The sequence below is a fragment of the Zonotrichia leucophrys genome, chromosome 4 (genome assembly GCF_028769735.1).
Source record: "Zonotrichia leucophrys gambelii isolate GWCS_2022_RI chromosome 4, RI_Zleu_2.0, whole genome shotgun sequence".
NCBI classification, from domain to species: domain Eukaryota; kingdom Metazoa; phylum Chordata; class Aves; order Passeriformes; family Passerellidae; genus Zonotrichia; species Zonotrichia leucophrys.
Genome location: NC_088173.1, coordinates 2,383,848 through 2,399,124, shown reverse-complemented (window position 1 = coordinate 2,399,124; position 15,277 = coordinate 2,383,848). Strand labels below are relative to the sequence as shown.

General features: G+C 37.6%; 1 protein-coding gene across 6 annotated transcripts in view; it reads right to left on the bottom strand.

The window, feature by feature from the left end:
• Positions 1-15,277, bottom strand: part of RGS12 (regulator of G protein signaling 12) — an 85,961-nt gene that overhangs the window by 50,018 nt on the left and 20,666 nt on the right. For 5 of the 6 annotated variants that reach the window (XM_064710242.1, XM_064710243.1, XM_064710244.1 and 2 more), the window contains exon 3: positions 13,391-13,510. In XM_064710242.1, the coding sequence (XP_064566312.1) occupies positions 13,391-13,510 (120 nt within the window). Of the gene's footprint in view, positions 1-3,684; positions 3,708-13,390; positions 13,511-15,277 lie in introns of those variants that run through there. The other variant, XM_064710246.1, reaches the window with a different exon arrangement.

Genomic DNA, 15,277 nt, shown 5'->3' with positions numbered 1-15,277 from the left:
CTGCTAAAAATAAACACCAGAATGGCAATCCGGGAGAGATTATTGGGCATTTTTACGCCAGTGGGATGTCCTTAAGCCCGAGGTGGACGTGCATTTAGGAAAGAGGAACTTTCTCCCTTGTTCAGTACAGCATGTGGAACCCCCCACAGCCATGCAGCTCCCAGGTTGAGCCCCTAATACAGAAACCACCCTGTGAAAAAGGCAAATGCTACTTGGAACTTACAAAGAGAGAAAACAAGAAAGAGAAGAGCCTTTACTCAATATTTCATGGTGAGACTGACTTGCTACATCCAATATGTAAAAGCCTGCACATCTTTTCATTTTGCACTTAGGATGAAGAGACTTGATTAACAGAAAAACTTAATCTTCTCCATTTAATTTAGAGTGATCAGGGAAGAAATTTAATTTCCTTGCAGATGAAGCCTATTCTAACTAGAATTTTAGAGACATAAGCCAATTGCTGTGACGGAAAGTTAATTTTTTGATTGATTACTTGTTTGAATAGGCACACCACTGCAGTTTGGAATGCTCCTCCAAGCATTTAATACCATGACAAATGCAATGGAAACAAATGGGTGAGTAGACAGGAAGAAATGTCTTTTAAAAACTACAAATTACACCCTCCATTATTCTAGGATTTCAGAAGCAAGTGCCCTATGGTTGTTGCACAGAACAGTTTTACTGTGTGTGGAAAAGTATTAAAAATGTGCAACTTCATAAAGAAAAAATGCCAGAGCTGCTTAAATACTGCATTTTGTTTGACACTAAACCAAGTGGGATGCAGAATATATTTTCATTGTCAATACTTTAATCAAATAGCAACAATATTACAAATAATCAGGTGCATAATAATCACAATCAGAAGCGCTTGAAGAACTTTCCTGTGAACATCCCTTTGGGGTAACACAAAATAGGACTTTATCAATAGCACTTACACTTAATACCCAAGCTAAATCCTCTAGGAATCATCTGGAAAGACCAAAAGTACTTGTACAATTTTAACAGGAGAGAATGTTACCCACAAAAAGGAATAAGAGGAAACTGACCCCTCATGCAACAGTGGGATGCAGCTGCAAGACCAGCAGCTCACTGGAGCCACTGCAGTGAACACTGTTGGGAACACTGTGGGTGGGCAATGTTTTACACGTTCTAGGCACCGTAAACCTCATAATCCCTTCCTTTAAACAGACACGAAGAATTGTTGATTTTGTTTCACTGAAACTAAGCATTACACATCCCCATTTTTTCCATACAGCAGCTCTACCAACACTGAAAAATAAGCTCTAGCAATTAGGCAGCAGCACTTAATGATCATGGCTATGAAGTGTCATGTGGCACTGAAAGCCCTTTAAAAAATTCATATCCCTCTACATTTTCACAGCTTATTTCAGCAGCTACAGATATAAAATCTTGTGATTTTGAGTAGCATATTTGTAAATTGGGCAGGCAACTCAGAGGTCAAAGGTCAAAAGCAGAAGGAGTGCTAATTTGCAAAGCTATTAATGGGAAGTGTTAAAATATGGTACAACAGCTTTAAAAGCCTTATTCAGCTCCACCAAAGACGACATTTGTAAACCCACATCCATCTGCTTAGGAGCTAAACTGTGGGAAGGGGGAGCGACCCCAGATAAGGTTGATCTGTTTTTCTCTCCTACCCTCCCTCCACTTCCTGTTCATATTTGCTTTTGTACATTTGTTTTCAGAGCAGAAAAAGCTGAAGAGAAAGACCGAATGACAGGGAGCCTGGATAAGTTTTAACTTGTCAGAAGATTAATGGGATTTATTATATCCCTGACTCCTAAAAGAAGAAAATAGGCACAAAAACCACCAGGCAACCAGAAAGAGGCGATCCCCTGGACCAGCTCCTTATCACACAGAGTACTAAATTAAATGAGACACTGGCAGAATGAACCACCAAAAATCTTAAATCTCATCAAGTATTGATTTTTTAATGTCATATTAAAGTAACAACTACTTGCGCGACAGCCACATTTTAAGAATATGATTTAGCTCACTGATCCCAGTTACTGAAATAAAAAGCAGAAGCATCAAAAAGCCTACACTTAAATTAAGAAAACTCTGCCATAAAATAAAATGTTTTTTCCCCTAATTCTCCAAATTTTCTGTAATATGTCCAAATATATTTTTGTCAACGATTTGCCAGCTACTCAACAATAAACAGACCCCATATGTGCTACTGATGAGAAGAGGAAAGATTCTCTCATTTACAGCATTGTGGATTCCCTCTATGAATTTTGAAATAAGAGCCCTTCCTATTCCAATGCAATATTAACAAAAATATTTTGAAGCTGAACTAGCTGGAACTTGCTGGTGTATAAATAAGTGAAGTACAAGCTGCCTTGTCAGACACTGAGACTTCCCCCACAGTAAATCCTGCAAAGCAATGATGCAAACCACTGCTCCAGTGCCCTCTGCTGTCTGCCACACTGCTCACACTCCTGTGCACGTTCTCATGTACTAAGTTCAAGGTTTGCCATCCAGAAATCCACTCTAAAAAAAAAAAAATCTGGTTCTATGATCCATATTTCAAAGTTGGAAAAATAATTCTCCAGGACTGCTAAATGAAAATTTTAAAAATATACTTTTGCAAAAATGTTTGTGAACAATTCCTGGGTTTATTTTCCCCTTCTGTTAATCAACATTTTAAGACAACTGAATTCTCTCCAATAATAAAAACATGCAGAAACAGCGTCACTTGCACATCCAAATGGAAGGTAACTTGCAGTCCAACAGTAAACTAAATTTAAACTGCATATTAAAGAGGATATGATTAAGTGACAGATCACTGAAACACATTTAGTCAGTTCTGAATTTCCTACTACTGATGTAGCCCAAAAAAATAATAGATTTTGAGGAAATCAATGTAAAAGTTAGAATGAAAATTACTATATTATAAGTAAATAATGCATATAATATTTTGCCCATGCTTTGCAATTATTTATTTCCCTCCTGATTTTAAAATATGAAAATTTTGCTGCCATACTTTTAGCATTTAAGACAATTTTATACTGAGATATATAGACAGAAAGAATAAGACTATAATGTCAAAATTTGATAACACAGTTAGTATGTTTACTTGCAAAATAAATGTTTTCTGAGCAACAACAAGCCAAAACTGATCTAAGTCTCTACACCTCAGAAATTTTGTATTCTATAAATAACTTTCATTTATTTTCAGTTATTCTAATAACTCACACCATCTGGATTCTGTTTTATTGGATAAAATTCCAGATGGAAGAAGAAAAATCCCTTTAGCTGCAGAACTTATAAAAAAGCAGTGTAACAATTACAAGGTAACATATCTGTAAAGACATTTTTGTTTTACGGAAACACGTGCAAGAATAATAAAAATTAAGTGAAAGATTTCTAAAAAAACTTAAGAGAAATATCAGTTTATCTACTACACTCACTTTAAAAACAATACAATGCAAAAGAATTTTAAACATGGCTAGAAAAATGGTGTATTCTTAATTTTATAACAGCTTATATAGAAAGTCAACTTAAATACTTATACTTACGAACTTTGTCTCTTTAAAACCTCATTGAATCCTGAGAAGCATAATTTATCATATTTCACTGCAAGATTTCTTAGCTCGGAAGGCTACTCATTAAACCATATTCCTGTTTTCTGCTCGCTTTAGACAAACAAAACTTTATACTTACAGACACTTGACTATCAGTAAAAGTTTTCTCCATGTATAAATGGTTTAATATCTCATTGTTAAGAAACAGCCCCTTCAACTTTATTATTACGCTCTTTCTGAACACATATTTACTTCTTCCAGAGTCCAGTAAAAAAATGAGGCTTCTCTGCCTGCTGCCCTATCAACACCTCTCCCATTCTCCTCCCTCCCCAGCACATTCCCCGCCCTCAGCACTGGTTCTGTATCTTCTCATCAAAAGGAACAGGCAGCTTTCAAAATGGTGTTTAGGCAGGTCCTGCGTAACAATAAAGCTTCTGTAAAGACAACAGCCCTGCTGAGGAATCTGCTAATGTAAAATGCATTCAATGAGGGCCAACAGGACTCTGTCCTAAAGGTTTGTCCAAACTTGTTTCAGCATTGAGTCAACATCGCTTTCTCATCCAAAGTAGTCCCTTTTTTAATACATTCCCCTTTGATGAGCATATTACCTGGATGAACAGAGTCACCAATCTCTACTAAAAATAATTAAAATGTAATCTAAAAATACTTTTAAAAATACACTGTTAAAACACGTAAGACTCACAGCAAACTTCTTGCAGTTTCTGGCATGTAGGTACGTGTCTTGGAGTGATTACAATCACATGTATGCAGATTGTGCAATCTATCTCATCCTACCACAACTCTCCGTGTTCTTGTGAGTAAGCAGAGCATTGGCATTTACGAGGATCATGTTCCAAGTGAAACATTACTCTCATAATTTTCAATACCACACCTACTCTCCAGACAGACCTGCAATATCTGTGCATTTTCTGAAAAAAAATTCATGCACCTTCTGCCCAAAAATAATCCTTAAACATTATCCTTCAGCAATTCCTTTGTCCAGAGGGAAGTTGCGGAGGGGTTTTTTGCTGTATATTTTAAGTTTTAGAAGTACTAGTGAAATGTTTTAATGATTTAATAATGAATAAGAAATACTAGTAAGTAAATAAAAAGCTTCTAGTAAAAGTTCTAGCTGACTCCTTTTTGTTTCTGTAGTTTCACTGTACAGATAAATGCATGAGGACAGTGAAAATTAGGTGGTACAAACTCCTACCCAAAATCCCAGCAGTTTAAGCATGAGAGAGAATCAGAAACAATTTGCAGATGCTATCAATATGCGCTGTATCTATTCTGTGATTATGCTCTAGAAAAACCAATCCAGTTCACTCAGTAAAGCCTTAAAAACATCAACCAGGTCTCATCATAGAGCAAAAACCCCTCCTTAGTTATTATTTTGTCATGTCAAAAGACACAGCAGGTAACAGGAAGAGCAGCGAGGGAGGGCAGGGACGGCGCCAAACCAGTCAGGCAGTTCCTCATTCCCCCTCGTCCCAGGAGCTGCCTGGACAATCCCAGCAGCAGCAGCAGCTCTGGGCAGGGCAGGGGCCAGAGCCATCCCCACAGCACTGCAGCACAAATGGGAATGCTCCCAGTGCCCAGGGCAGGCACCAGCACCAGCACCAGCACCTGCAGGTCCTGCAGCCCGGCACAACAACCTCCCAGCAAGGGAAAGGCAGCACAGCTCCTGTGCCGAGAGTCCCACAGGCAGGGAAAGGCACTGCCCACCCTCACATCTCTGCACACAATCAGGTCAGAACATGGGTTTATCAAAGCCAGGATTATGTTTCCAGTAGTGGCCACACATGGAAGTCTACCAACGAGCAGCACAGGGCAACATATCAGACACTTCCCTGATGACATTCTCGCAGACTCCAGGTATTTTTAGTTCAAGAGATTTCCTCAGCCTGGTGTGGCTTGTCTCCTTAATAACCCCCAGTGGCTCTCTTTTCCAAATACTTGTCCACTTTCCCTCCAGGACATGCAAATTTCTTGCATCCACAGCACTCAGTGGTGAGGCATCCCACAGACCAGCTCACCTCCCACATGAACAGTCGTGTTCTCCTGTTTGTTTTGCTCCTGGCTCCAGCTATCTTTAATTAATGGTGTCGACTTCTTGTCCCAAAGGAGAGATGAGCAATCAATCCCAACTACTTTTCCTATGCCACCCATGATTTTCCACTCTTCCTTACACTTTTCTAAATCTTTTCTTCTCTCAATATATCAGAACATTTTAAAATAAAGAGACCAGGTATGGAAAAACAAACCACAGTTGTATGCAATGGAATCATCTATTCCTTCTGTAATAATGTGTAATACAGGATTTTGCTTCATTGCTACTGTACTGAGCTGTTGTTTACATGCAACTCTCCCTTATAACTCAAAGACCTCCCTTCTGAGAAGAAACAGTCTGCTGAGAAACATATATATCATTTGTTATATGAAGCTAGAGCTATTTTGCCTCATTTGTTTTACTTTACATTTATCTGCATACATTTTCATCTGCCATTTTGTTGCCCAGTCATTCAGACTTCTAAAAGCAGCCTGGTCTCATCTTCAGAGACTGCTCTCATCCTCATTACCTGGAGTAACATCACCTCACTGCTCACCTTCTTGGGAGGAGCCTTAAAAGATGCCCTTGAATCAACAAATGTAATATAAGAAGCTGCAGTAAGGATCAACCTTAAGCAGCAAATAGTTCTGCATTTCAGAATCAGTGCAGTAAACAGTAGTACTGTTCTGCCTTAATGTCACATGCCTCAGACCCAGAAGAGGGAACAGTTTCAGTTCAAAGAGAGTAAGCCACATTTTTGAAGAACGCTAGGTTGGGGAGAAAGACACGCCTGAGAGATTGCCAACCTAACAAGAGCTCCATTTGTGTGCGCATTGACAGTTCTGTCACTACTCAAGGAAACCAGAACCAAAATAACAGAGCCAAAGCCAAATCCCAGTATCTTACACTGCTGAGCTAAGGAATGCAACCCCTCTGTAGCTGCAGGTGGTTACTTGAACTTGCTCATCCTGTCTGATTCTTGTAGTTCCACAAACTGCAGAGGTATTTACAGCCTGTGAATTCACCTGTGTCCCTTTAAACACACATCTTGAGAATGGCAGTACTGGATACTACAAGGAAATTAATTTATACAGAATACAAGTCTATCTCTAGTGCCTGAAAGCACATATTGTGTCTCTGGCTCTGTGGCAGAAATGGGCTTGTGCTGGAGAGCCAAGCCTGGAGGCAATAAGGCTGGGACAGCACTTGTGCTATTTTCTGTGACCCCTGTGGAAGGGAGGAAAGATGAATCTGACTCCATGTTCTTAAAAGGCTAATTTATTCTTTTATGATCTATATTATATAAAAGAATACTATACAAAACTATACTAAAGAATAGAGAAAGGATACCTACAGAAGGCTAGAAGATACTAAAGAAAAACTCGTGACTCTCTCCAGAGTCCCGACACAGCCTGACCGTGATTGGTCATTAAGCCAAAAACAATTCACATGTTGCATAAACAATCTCCAACCACATTCCAAAGCAGCAAAACACAGGAGAAGCAAAGGAGATAATATTGTTTTCCTTTTTCTCTGAGGCTTCTTAGCTTCCCAGGAGAAAAATTCTGGGCAAAGGGATTTTTCAGCAAATATGACAGTGACAAGCACTTGAATCGCAGGGTCAGACAATCTACTGATTGCCTCCTCAAGAAAAAATCTCTTTGTACTGTCCCAACTGCCTTTGCACAGATGGGGACCTCATTCCCTAAGGAATCCATCCTAGGCAATACTGTTGGTTTCTTCTCAAGCACCACAGCATGGGGTGAGCACTGCTGTGATGAGCACTGCTCTCATGCACCTCACAAAAATCACAGAGATGAGATCCAGCTCTCAGCACATTCTCTGGCTATTCTGCTTCCTACATGCAAATTTAAATGGCAAATTTCTCCAGAATCTGAAGTAAAGAAAATAACACAAAAGCAAGAGAAAACAGTAAACAGTAACATTATTGAAGGATGATAATTTCACGAATTGAAGTAACAGAAAATAAATCCCATTATTCTCAGTGTCTGGGAAAAAAAAACCCCACAGTTTAACATTCTGGACTATATAGAGAAATAAGTACCTCAAATTCACAATTAAGAGGTTGCACACAACTGTGTTGATCTGTTGACCAACCCATCTTTGTCAGATACTACAAAACAGTGTCAGGAGCACAACAACTTTCCATGAAAAAGTCTATAAATGTAAACTTAAGAGCAGATGGTGAAAATCTTTTTAAAATTATGGTATAGTATAAAATACCAGCAAAAACCTAACAGTAATGCTAGACCACAATCTGTGAAGAAAAATAAAATGTATACTACTAGCATGATGTTTCCTTCCTTAAAGAGATATAAATAAACTACCTGATAAGATCCCACATACCAAAGTAAAAGCCTGAGTATGGTCCTCTAGGGAGTCTGAAATTCTAAATAGAGCAGTCTAGAGAAGCAAATGTGAAACCAAATGGCGCTGGACAGCATGGCAGCCCCGACAGTGCAATCCCCAGGTCCTGGCAGTGTTTCACTGAGCAGCACAGCTGGGTGGCCACTGTGCAGCCCAGCAGGTGAACAGCTCCAGCCAGGACTGCTCAGCACAGGGCCTGAACAAAGCAGAGGAATGCCTGGCACAAACCACTGGATGTTTTCAAAGTCTCACTGATCAGCTCCATGAGCACAGCAGTAATTCAAGGTAAAACCATCAATGTTTAAATGCCATGACTGAGTTGCACTATTTACAGCCAGACATCATGGCCGGCAGGAGGGTTTGGGCCAGTTTAGTGAGGGAGTCTGAAATCACTAAGCACACCTCTCCCTGCTCCAGAAGCAGTGCAAAGGGGGAAGAGAAACAAGAACCTCATCTGTGGGCACAGATCCATGAAGCTTCCAACACAGCAGCCTCAGGGGCTGCTCAGTGTTAGCACTCAGACTGCAGAGTACCCACACGTGAGACTGGATTAAACCTTTAGGAGCTCATTATCAGCATGCTGAAAATACAATACTGCCTTTTACATACAAGAATGGAGATTTTCTCATGTGTGCACTGCTATTTCACAATTGGCCTTTCCTCCCCCTTCCATGAAAGCTGACAGCAAAACTGCCGATTGGTTGTATCTTATGCAAAAATTTGGACAAAATATTGCCAAAGATGCCGTTCTTAAAGGGGGTACGCAGTAGAACATATTTTTAACCAAGAGGTAAAATTAAACTATACATTCTTTTCAAATTTTGAATTATTTTCAAATTTTGAATTCACTGTGAAAAGCTGTGAATGAAGAGGTTTCTTTATTTAAAACATATACTTACACTTGCCATAGTGGTGGCATTGTGGCCAAGGTGATGATCTAAGAACATCAATAAATCAACCTCTGCAGGGAGAGTTAATACTTTCTATTAGATCATATGAGAGGGTGGGAAAAGTTTGGGGCATGTTTAGATCTTCTTGTCTGATTTTCATAGTATACCTAGTAGGTCTAATATAAGCTATTATCTCCCTGTGTAAGCTTTGTCTGATTATTTAAATCAGTCAAACAAAAACAGGTACCCACTTAAAAACTCCTTATTAAGTCAAATGAGCATTTAGGGGGAGTTTTGCCACCCACAGATGCCAAAGCTAATATCCAGCAGAGACATGTCATCCATTAGTATAAAATCTCATACCAAAGAGATGTGCTGTATGCTTTCAAATAGCAGATGAAATGCAAAAAGTAGTTGATCCAGTAGAATTAACAAAACAGAAAAAAAATTCAAGCATTATTACCTATAATAACACCTAATAATACTACATTATTAATGGCTATAATTAAGATGGAACATTCTAACAAAAGCCCTCCCACTGATTTTTAAAAGGAATACATGATACATTTCAACTTTGAAAACATTACTAAACTCTAGAAATTTGATACAACAAATGTTGTTTATAATATAAAACATAGCTTTAAGCTTTCCTAAACAGGATGAGAACAAGAAGAAAAGCTGCAACAGCCATCTTTTCTTGTAGTGATACTTAGTTCAAAGAATTAAATCATCTTTAATTTTAAAAATATCTCTGCATTAAATGATTAATTAACAATACTTACAGAATTTGACACTTGTTTCCCTAAGAGATTATGTCTCTCATTATACTACTCTGCCCTATTTTTAACCACAGAGAAATGCAAAAAGTACAAGTACCAAAATTATTTTCAGGAAAAAACAGCTTTGAATGTTCTTCTTGGTGAGGAGGAACCTAAATTTTTTGACTTCAAGAAAATACTGCAAGGTTCCCCCATTTTTACAGACTTCAACAAAAAATAAAAGATGAGTGGAATGGCTACAGCTGAAAGTGTTACCAAAACTGGCGATGAATAGAAGAATTACAATTACTGTGCTTAAGGTAAATTTTTACATAGGTAGTGTTCTACTGTCTGCAGTCTCACAGAGACACCTTTAATTTGTTTATAAATTTATAAACATCTTTTCCAGAACAGAATTGTGCAAGAGGATGAGAGTAGTGGCATTTATCTACAGGAAAGAAAAGTGGGAAGAAAGACAGGATCACACCCTCTCATTAAGCCAAATATTAAATAATCATAAGGTACTTTTAGCTTAAGTTACACCTTGAAAATATGAATCAGCAAATATGCTAAAGAGTAAAATTGGTACAAATCACAGAATGTTAACATGGTTTTTAATAGACACTTCTTCATAACAACAAATTGTTCACATAGAAAAATTGATTGCTAGATAAAAGATAAATCTGTTCTTAACAAAACCAGGTTTCTTGTAATTTAATAAAGAAAATTTTCTAAATACATTTCTTGTGAAAACAACATAACTAGGGCACATACTAGACATGCTCATTTTCTGAATTCAGTTCCAATTTAAAGACTAATTAATCATAATCAGACCTGCTGTGAACAAGCACAATTTCCACAGTTCAGAAATAAAATTGTGCATTTTCTGTTTTGTGAGACATTATCCTTACCGCAATTATAGCACAAATGCACCATTAATTTTCCCCTCTCATCCCATCTTGATCCTTGCATTTTTAAAAAAATCTTGTATACAGTTTCTATCAGTAAAAACAGAACCAAGATGTTAATCCTACAAACTTGTCTGTTTTTTTCTATGTAAAATACAGCTTCTGCAGTTAAGAGGAAAATATTTCAGGAGGGGCAACTATACCATTAATTCTAATCTTACAAGAATTCTGTCTGTGCACATATAGCCAGAAGTAATCTAACAAGTTAAAAGAAAAAGTGACATTTTCTCATGAAATCATGTTTTTATTTATTAAAATATCTATGAATACGCTGTATTCTTTGACAGATACTTTTAAAAATAAATAAATAACAAATTTCAAAGAAATCACGCCACCTTATGGCAGCAGTCAGCAACACTGACAGCTGCTGTTTCACACACTGCTCATACTTCAACAAAAAATCCAAACACAGCCTTTTTAGACCTGTAAGCAATGAACAGTGTTCATCAAATGCCCATAAAAGAAACTCCATGGAACCTACTTACACTGCTCAATTTAGAATTAATTTGGATGCCAGCAGGAATCAAACCCATAAGCTCAGAGAAGCATACTAACTTCCAAATTTCATGTTTGGATTACTACCTTATCCAGTCTGCCAAGACAACTGAAAAGAACACAAAAGCAAGCAAACAGCCTATACAATACACTCATGGTCATTATTCCAAAGGTGGAGTCTCTAAGAATTTCCTGCTATTGTTATTTCCTCTTCCACCACCCCTAAATAGATGGCCTGAAATAAACTAAACATGTATTAACAACATTATGTTCTACCCCACATAGTGTAAGAGTACTTGGGACAAGTGCTGAAGCAGCAGTGTTGAAGTTTGAACCAAAATTAAAACACCCCAACATTATTTTATTTTGACATACAAAGCTCTTTAAACTCTTCTCTGGATTGCTGTCTCTCCTGGTGGCTGGGATATCTGAGATATCATTCTTCTACAGCATGCACAGCAAAAGAAAGATTTCAAAGTGCAAAGAAGTAGCTGGACAGAGAACAGTCCACACCCACACAGCTACATGTAGTAAGGGCATTCATCCAAATACAGATTTGAATTCAGACCATTCCTTTGTCCAGCTCATCGTGTGACCTAGAATGAAATTTTCCCCTTCCAAAGTAACTCAGTAATGATGCGAACATTGGGACACAGATTGACCCAATCCCTCCCGTTGGTGCTACTCTGTTTACATTCACTAATGAATACCAGCTAGAATATGAGGGGAAAAAAGTGACTTTTTAGGCCAGTAACTATCATATCTTTCTGAAATTAATGGAAAGTCCCAACTGCTTGTTTTAATGAATATTTACACAATGTGTAACAGCTCCAACAACAGAAATTAAATTTTATTTTTGATGTTTAAAACACTCAAAACATGAGATGTGCAAAAAACCTGCATGAAATTTTGATCTGTAAGACTGTGGAAAGAGGAAAGAACCATGTTTTTCCTGTTGCATGTGAATTGCTAGCACTAGATTCTTTGGTATTCTGAGAGAATTCACTCTTACTGCAATCAGAAATTCTGTCAAAACTGGATATATGTAACAGCAAACTTTTTCAAATTAGAAGTATCACCATTTTCTGATTAAGAAAGATGTAGCTGGATGGTTCCCAAACACTTTTATCCAGAAGTTCTTGTTGTGTTGAAGTTATGCAGTTACTGTATTAAAGTTATGAGTGCAAAGAAATCACATATTTTCTATAACTAGAAAAAAAGCAAGACACTTAAAAGGTTCTAAAAGGTTCAGTGAATATAGACCACCATGAAAAACAGAAAAATAGAAAAACATCTGAGAAATAAGTAATTACAGTTCCTACCTGCATTCCCTAAGCATGCCAGAAGCTCCTCCATATATTCTGCTCCCTAAACATCCCCTGCACTGAGCTCCCCTCTCCTTCAGTTCAGAGTGAAATGCTGTTCTTCCTACATTTTCCCACAGCAGAAAACTCAGAGTGTCTCCTTCTTCCCTCCTCCCATCTCAAATGCTGTTTAAACACCTCCTTCCCATTTGGAGGGCTCAGTGTGCCACACTCCCTCCCTTGCTGAGGTGGTGCAGAATGCATTGCATGGCTCCTGTGCCAAGAGCTCTGCACACATTTTTGTTTCTCCCCAGTCACCAGCCTTCCCCCAAGTAAGCGTGGTAAAGGGCAAGGGAAGAATCTCTGCATTCACCTTCACATCACTGTGGCTCAGGTTTTCCTGAGGAGGCACACTAGGAGTGAAGATATAATGAAGCCATATTCCTACAGGAGAACAGGGATGGCTTTTCATTCCTTGTTTTCTCCAATGCCAGTATGGTTTTGAGAGCCAGACAACAGCTGATGCTAAACCAGATGTAAAAGAGCATAATATTACTCTTAAAAGGAGTCAAAATCACCAAGTTGATTAGGAATTCCCTTTTGTCAACTGCTGTCAAAATTCATCAGCTGAACAAAAACCAGAATATGATGAACATTTGATTTTTCTATATATCATGATACATTCATTTCTGAGACATTATGAACATTTTGATCAACAAAAGTGTGTTGTTTGGATTTACACAGGACCAAATATGATATGAAAAATAAAGTCAGAATTTTCCACAGAAAGAATGGCCATGATGTAGCCTATTAAAGAAATATTGAAAAAGGTTGATACCTGAAATCTGTATTCCCCTCACAAAAATGTCATATGATAGCAAATAACTTTATTAAACTAATACATTACTAACTTTCTTTCAGCAATTATCAGCATTATCTATACTATAAGTTCTCTAAGACTCACTTCTAAATTTTAAGTGAAAGTTAATTACCTCGAGGTCATCCAGAGAGCGAGTAATGCTAAATCGCTTCGATCTTCCAAATGATCTTCGAGCAGAGGAACGTGGAGGAGGAGCCTGATTTAATCCCACTGAATGTCCAAATTTTGCACCCTAAAAAAAACCAGAAAATATATATTAATTTATTTCTTTAATATGTATTTTCCTTTCAGAAAATATATATTAATTTATTTCTTTTTAGTACATTGCTGATCATAGTGAGATCTGAATTGTAAGGAAATGTGACAGGACCACAATTTCAAAACAAGCTGGTCATTTGCCATGCCCCTGTAAAATCAAATACTTAAATTTATTAAAGTTGACTTTCCCATCTCAAGTCAAATATCTTAAACATTCCACATTAATTTACTGTATTAACATGAGTCATCGGTTAGGTTGCTAAAATGCACACGAGACATGTCAATAATAAATGCAAGATGATCCTGGCTCTTTCCTGTCTTAACTGAAAAACATTTAATTACAAAATATTTGTGTTTTCTATAGGAAATTACTATCCCAGAAATCATCTCACCCAGCTTCTCTTGAAATGTTTCCCCACATTTTTAAAAATCTTATTTTCACTACTCTTTTTTTAAAAGCCTTGCTACTGCAAAGTCCAACTTTTGAAATCACAACAGTACAAAATTGCAGGAACTTTTGTTCTGAGGAAAGCAACTCCCTCACTTGGATGTTCCATTACTAGAACTGGTGCTGCAATAATTAAATCTGCTTTCTCTCATGTCTATAATCATACTCTTTCTCCCTAAAAAGTTACCAGATGTCTGTTAAGCTACTCAGCATATACATATCAAGTTTATTCCAAATGGCAAAGTGTAAGCTTGAACCTAAAATTAGGCACAGTTGGTGAGTGGTGCTAAGCAGATGTACATAAACTCACTACATTACAAAACCTTGTGATTATGTGCCTGAAATTTTGGATTCCTTTCACTGTTACATTCAATGTGGGGAAAATTCCTCCCTGTCTACTGGCGCTTTTTTGCTTTAGAAAATAAAAGACTTTAAATCAGAGCAAATTCCCTTCTGTTTCATGTCAGCATCTTTCTTCATTATAGTAAGCTTAAAAATATATTTACTAGTACTTTTATAATTGCTCTGCATTTGGCAGATTTGTAATATTTAATAAATTTTCTATTTGTGTTCATTTCTTCCTTTGGGCAAGTTTCTGTGCTCCGAGTCCTGAAATATTTTGGTCCCCCTTTGATCACTCATTGGGAAGTCTATACACATCACATTAATCAAAAGAACAAGCACACATTTCACATCCTCACAGCCTCATGCCAACAACCACTCATACAAAGCAGAGAAGAGCATCCAGAGCATTGTACAGCCTCAGAGGTGTCTGCCTGTTTGCTAATTCCCATGGAGACATCACTGTTTTACAGCAATGGGCTCTGGCCATCACCAGTGCTCTCAACAGACTCTGTTTATGAGCTCAAAGAATTGTCAAGACAAAACTTTGCTGGATCCAAAGTATGCAGCAGGGTTCATCCCCTCAACAAGCTTGAGAGATCAACTTCATTCAGTATTAAAAGTGATCCCTTTTTCTATGAACTCTCTTTCCCTCCCAATTTTCTATTTACTAAGGGTTTGGTTTGGTTGGTTTTTTTTATTGGCTGAGAAGTAAATTGGGTAGGTTCTGCCACAGCAGCCTGGAAATCTAGCAGCTGGATATTAGCTTCCAAGGTTTTAAGAGAGCATTTACATGTGCAGTATAAACAAGCTTAGGTGGCTTTTGCTAAATGATCAAATAAATGTGAAGAGAAGAAAATTGCTCTCTGTAAATGTTAACAAGCAACACCCAGTGGAATGAAGACAGTTCCTGTCTTTTTGAGCATCTTTTTGAGCAACTTTTAAAATCAT